Below are 6,000 nucleotides of genomic sequence, written 5' to 3' on the forward strand. Positions count from 1 at the left end.
ACCAGTACTGGTTTTGCAACAACAAATGTGGTTCTATTGCTTATCGTAAGAAGCACGTCTCCTGAGTAAAAACCAGCAAAACTATTTCTATATTTTCTCCTGAACGGAACATAGTAAATACCCATAATCAATCACATGATTTCTGGAGCAATTACACTGTATACAACAAGTCTCCTCCTGAGAAGTATTGTGGCTTAGCAATTTTTATGAGCTAAAGTAGTTGTGTGTTGTTTTTTTAAAAAAACTTTCTTGAATTCATTTCTGTTCCATGATGCATTTCCTCCTATCTTCCTAAAGAGCCACATCACTGATTGCCATGGGGGTTGGGTAGTTTTAGAAGTCTCTGCTTTACATAACACAAACAATGCAACTCAGCATGATTCTAAGCTCTATAGGTTGCAATTCTATAAACACTTACCTAGGAGTAAGTCCCACAGAACTTAGTGGGGCTTACTTCTGCATAGACATGGATAGGAGTGCAATATGAATGACCAGTTTCCTTCTTGAGTCAAATTAGTGTTTCTGGAAATGTGAGCAGAATTATGGGAACCTGTGGATAGATCGCCTGGAGTCTGACCATGGTTTATGGGTAAAAACAAAGGGAGAATAAGGAATGATAAGCTCATGATAAGAAAGAATGACAGAGATCTTCCACATAATTCAGGGATATATGATTTTATACAGCTTACCTTTACCTGTCGATTCGGTACAGTTGCCCAAAAGGTCCCCAGCTCTGTCATTTACTAATTTGTGCACAGTTTTGCCTTCCGTTCCAGGGATTTTGAGATTGACGCAGGCAGATGGATCCCATTTCCTTACTATTTTCTAAATTAAAGACATAAGTATTTTCACTTCAGCCCTCATGTTTTGCACTGACAAAATAAAATTAAATCCAAAGCAGGCCCCTACTGGCACATTAGAGGTTTTCACACCAGATGCTGAGCAAACACATCAGAAGACACTGTAATGTACAGTAGAGTGGCTACATGAAGAGTCAAGTCACTCAGATCTTCTCACAAGATCTTCCGTCAGCAGTATGACAAAGTATTCCCTAGCTTACTACTCCAACATTTTCTCCTTACGTCCAGTTTTGCAGCAAGGTCACATTCCATGAAAAACATCCTGCCCAGCTTGGTACAAAAGGGCCCCAAAGAATCAGAATGCAGAAGGCTCTGTAACTTGCTGACTAACTTTGCCCTGTGTTATTTACTAACTACACAAAGAAAATGCTGTCTATTCAAAACACATTTCAGAACTCTTTTCACAGAAAGTGAGTGAACAAACGGTCCCATGTCCCAAGCTGTGGTCACATCTCCCATGAGGCTGGCTGATTGTTGCAGAGCATGGAACCGAGTGATACCAATGCCAGTCACCACAAGGCACTTCTGTAAACAACTTTGTGTGAGTGAGTGAGTGTGTGTGTGTGTTTGTCCTCTTGTGAAGAAAGTAATAGTATGATTTCTTTGCATTATTATATGACAGAATAAAGTTACAAACATGTTCTGTGCACGTGGCCATTACATCTCGCTTCTCTTTAAGAAAGAAAACATGTGCACACACAAACTTCAATCTTTAAACAGAAGGCCCAGTGGGTCAAAGTTAGCGGGACATGAAATTATCAGAATACAGTGGCACCTCGGTTTTCAAATGTCTCAGAAGTCGAACATTTCGGCTTTCGAACACCGAAAACCTAGAAGTAACTGCTTCGGTTTTCAAATACTTTTCGGAATCCGAACATGCCACGCGGCTTCTGTATTGAGTTTTCCAGATGTAAATGCTTCTGGAAATGCATGCTTCGGTTTTCAAATGTTTCAGAAATTGAATGGTCTTCTGAAATGGATTACGTTCGAGGTACCACTTTACTGTATAAAGTTAGGGATATCCGAGTAAGATTGACCTACGTAACTCTATTGAGGAAATAGATTTCAGCTGTGCTATTTTTCTAGAAAGAAGATGATGGAACTTTGTGGAGGGGGGGAGCGATTAAAAAAATCAATCCTCCTGTCAGATTGTGAATATCCCCTCACTCACACAGTTTAGGATATTCTACCATTCTTCTGCAGTTTTTTTTTTCCCTTTCAGCACACATATATGTCTTTCTTTCGGCTCACATATATGTCAAACAAAGCTTTAATAATAAAGAAAACTGTAACACAATAACATACTGTCTGAGAGAAACTAAAACAACATCCTGAGGCAAAAATGGCAGTTGGTCTCTCTAACTGAACTTAACTGAACACCCGAAGGGAAGGGCCAATTCCAGAACACAACACTTAAGCTCCGCCCAGCAGATGCTACTAATCAAATTAGACCCCAGTGCCTTTCTTACAGGAACTCACCCTGAATGCCTCTCATGTTCTCTTATAATGGAAATGATGCCCACCTGAGAGGTGCTGGAACTGAGTTCCTGTGAGTTCCAACTGAAAAAAAGCCCTGGATTTCAGCAAAGCAATTACTGCTGTATTTAGAATATCCATTTTTCAAAGTTTTATTATTATCAGTCAAATTTATATTTCTGATTTCATCTTCGCTTTCCTTGAAGGGTATTTTTGAGTTTCAATATAACAGAAAAACAAGAGCGACGATGAGGCACCCACTTCAGCATTATGCCGTGTACATGTGTACATGGTGCTTTCTTTGAAGTTAAAGGATCTGCTTTCTTAATTAGATGTACAGGAAATACATGAAGACTAGAATACTCACCAGCTCTCTGGATTGGGACAGCTATGTATGTTGAGTGGGGTGTGTGCATGATTATTTCTCAAGTGGTGCTATATTTGCATAAAGGTTTTTCCCTATGGCATTTAAAATTACTATCTCACAATTTACCTTTCTACACATAGTACATATAGGCTGGATATGCTGAAACATGGGGGGGGGGGGGTTGTTTCGTTTAAATATTCTCACAGGGAATAATTTTTCAAGCTGTAAGAGAATGTTTTGTCATTATTACATTTAATTTTAATTTTTACTTCAGGAATAGTATTTTGTAGTAATATCTTCTCACCCCACCTCCTATTACCACTATTCTACTTTTCTGAGAAGAAAGGTGGGACATAAACATGAATTTTAAAAATGTGAATAATGCAACATATAGTAACATCAAAATTCATAAAGACATGCTTAATACATAGTAAAGAAGCCACATGATTTGGACGGTATCTAAAATTTCAATACTGTATAGCCAGACTTGAACAGAGAAGTTCCTGTTCTAAAAAACAACCTATTGATCCTAGACAAGTCTCAGTCACACCGCAACCGAAAGTGGCCACACTTTTTCCTTTCCAGAACTTAGTTATTCCAAAACTCACAGCTACATTCCCCTTCTGTAATTACAAGGAGGGAAAGAATAAACCAATTATAAATCCCCAGAAACTATTTGGGGTGGGGCTTTTTAAATACATAATTTCCAATTAAAGTCTGTATCAATTCTGAATTTGTTAATATCTTCCCTCCCTGGCATAATGTGTCTTCAAAACAACAGCAACCCAGCAACAACATTGTAACATTTTTATCTTTTGGGGGGTTACTTTGACACTTGCTGCCCTCTGCAGCTACTTTTCCAAGATAAGCTAAAAGCACAGGACACAATATAGCAGCATATTACCTTCTAGCAATCTTCCCCAATGGTCAAAATCTTTCTCTAATGTCTATTCAGAAGTCACCAAAGGTTCCCTGCAACTTCTAATTCTATGCCATCTTCTCCTATTGCTTCCTATTCCTCAGTATTACCGATAGATAGCTTCTTAGTTGCTCGTTAATTAGCCACTTGCCATTTCCCATGGAGGTGCTTTAATTACTGGTTTCCTCTCATTATTTGAAATCCCCAAACGTAGAAAAGCTGCTCTGTCTAGTTCACATTTGACTAGGTCTCCATCGCCTAATGGCCAAGACCAATGGCATCCAAAAGAGACTGAATAGGAATAGGCAAATCTGTCCATTTTTGTTTCTCACGGTTTCTCATTTTTCCATTCTTAAAATCCATTCTTAACCTTACTGCAGCAGCTTGTGGGTTTTTGTTTTTTTTTAAAGTCCTCGTGAAAATTTAAGTACATGTTTGTGCAGATTTCTCCTAATACACACATTTTTTGCCTAATATGAACATTTTTGCAATAAAATCCCCATATAATGCATTTTTGTATGCTGTCTTGACTAATATATACATTGTAATGCATACTTTACCTTAGGATATGCATTATTGTACACATTACTTGGCTGGAAAGCTACACTGCATAATTCGTAGAAGTGTGAATTTTCAGTTTGTGTGTTGCTTTGGAAACTGACTTTAAATGTGAATTGAATTTCTCCCCCATCCCTCCTTTTCCCCATTGGTGAAAGAAAATCCCCGAGAAGCAAGAAGGCTGTCCATTCACCCACGAGGCACTTGCTTTCTGAGCAGCAGAGAAGGAGATGATGGCAACTGTAGCAAGGAGACAAGTGGGCACATTTCCTGCAAGCAAGTGATGAGGCAAGGGGGAATGACTGAGATGGAGATTAACTGAGATGAAGAACCCATAGTTCTCCAGTTCACGTCATTTCTAATGTAAATGCTCCCAAGCATCTGGTAGTTCTGGAGATGGCAGCTGATCCCAGTTTAGAATGCCCATCCCAGTTTACAAGCAGTTTACAGCTGCTGCCATGGGTGGATCTAGATACAGGAAAAGAAACACTAGAAATAAGTCAGAAATTAGATCATTATAACAAAGGAAATAAATCCTTATGGAAAACTACATTTTAAAATTTCCTGCTCTCTGGCGCCATCTGGTGTTGCATGTTTATAGTGCATTCAAATTGCTGTTTCTTTACTAATGTAGCTGAGTGGCGTCTTCCCTAACAGCAGCTAATAATGGAGTGGAGTAAAGCCAAGGAATGCACAAAGGTCTTGCTTTTTTCATACAGAGAAAAAGAGAGTCACACGAGAAGGTACGAAATAGGAGGACCCATTGGGTTTGGCAGGTGGTAAGTAGCCTCAAGAGAGAAGAGCCCCACTTCTCCAGTGGGTAATTTATTTTCTCCGAATGCTAAACCATGTGAGTGGCTTTCATGCTGGTAGAAAACATCACCACCACCAGTTCAGCCAGGACTTGGAACTGGAGTCTGATTCTCCTTAAGGTCAGATATATCTCATCCCTACTTCCCTGTAGACAGCTGCAGCAGGGTTTTCTTTTCTTTTCATTGTAGTGACTGTGGTCTAAACCACTGAGCCTCTTGGGCATGCCGATCAGAAGGTCGGCAGTTTTAATCCTTGCAATGGAGTGAGCTCCCGTTGCTCTGTCTCAGCTCCTGCCAACCTAGCACTTTGAAAGCACACCAGTGCAAGTAGACAAATAGGTACTGCTGTGGTGGGAAGGTAAACAGTGTTTCTGCATGCTCTGGTTTCCGTCACAATGTTCCATTGCGCCAGAAGCAGTTTAGTCATGCTGGCCACATGACCTGGAAAGCTGTCTGTGAACAAACGCCCGCTCTCTCAGCCTGAAAGTGAGATGAGCACTGCAACCCCACAGCCGTCTTTGACTGGACTTAACCGCCCAGTGGTCCTTTACCTTTTTACCTTTATTCTATCCTTGTTTGCGCTGCTCATATGAAACCTCAAGTTCCTTGTTACTTTCTATCACATTAAAAGTAGATAGGCTCCTCTTCAGAGCAACACCCTGACCTCGCTTGGCTTTCCCAGTGTTAGATTAGCCATTAAAGATCCAGGGCCCAGGCCAATGTGGAAAATTTAAACTTAAAAGACTGGGGAGGGGACATGGAATAAGGGGGGGGGGAGAGAGATAAGTTTACCCATCCTTAGCTGTAACTATAACAAGGAGATTAAAATGAACTGTTTTTCTTGTCATTTCATTTCCAGGAAAGGGACTGTGTAGTTGAGAAAGACAATTCAAGTAGGATAAAAGGGCTGGGTAAACCACTCTTATAATGAACTTAGAAGTACTCCACCACCTGCCCACCCCCACTCAGCAAAAGCTCCCTGATGCTTTTGTCTTTCCCTACAGCCTG

General features: G+C 40.2%; 1 protein-coding gene and 1 long non-coding RNA gene across 9 annotated transcripts in view; one reads left to right on the plus strand and one right to left on the minus strand.

The window, feature by feature from the left end:
* ST18 (ST18 C2H2C-type zinc finger transcription factor) overlaps positions 1-2,260 on the minus strand; it is a 195,662-nt gene extending 193,402 nt beyond the window's left edge. For 3 of the 8 annotated variants that reach the window (XR_013840597.1, XR_013840598.1, XR_013840599.1), the window contains exons 1-2: positions 1,083-1,234; positions 690-825 (exon numbers count right to left, since the gene is read on the minus strand). Coding sequence is in view for 5 of the 8 variants with exons in the window: in XM_079983348.1 (XP_079839474.1) it covers positions 690-825; positions 1,083-1,121 (175 nt within the window). In the remaining 3 variants the exon portion in view is untranslated. Of the gene's footprint in view, positions 1-689; positions 826-1,082; positions 1,235-2,031; positions 2,139-2,165 lie in introns of those variants that run through there. The other 5 variants (XM_079983346.1, XM_079983345.1, XM_079983348.1 and 2 more) reach the window with 5 other exon arrangements.
* Positions 2,261-2,311: 51 nt separating this feature from the next.
* On the plus strand, positions 2,312-4,728 carry LOC307219881. Its single transcript, XR_013840633.1, has 2 exons — positions 2,312-2,409; positions 4,339-4,728. It is a non-coding gene; the product is annotated as an uncharacterized lncRNA (long non-coding RNA).
* The last annotated feature ends 1,272 nt before the right edge of the window (positions 4,729-6,000 follow it).

This window comes from Podarcis cretensis (genome assembly GCF_951804945.1).
Source record: "Podarcis cretensis genome assembly, chromosome: 7".
NCBI classification, from domain to species: Eukaryota; Metazoa; Chordata; class Lepidosauria; order Squamata; family Lacertidae; genus Podarcis; species Podarcis cretensis.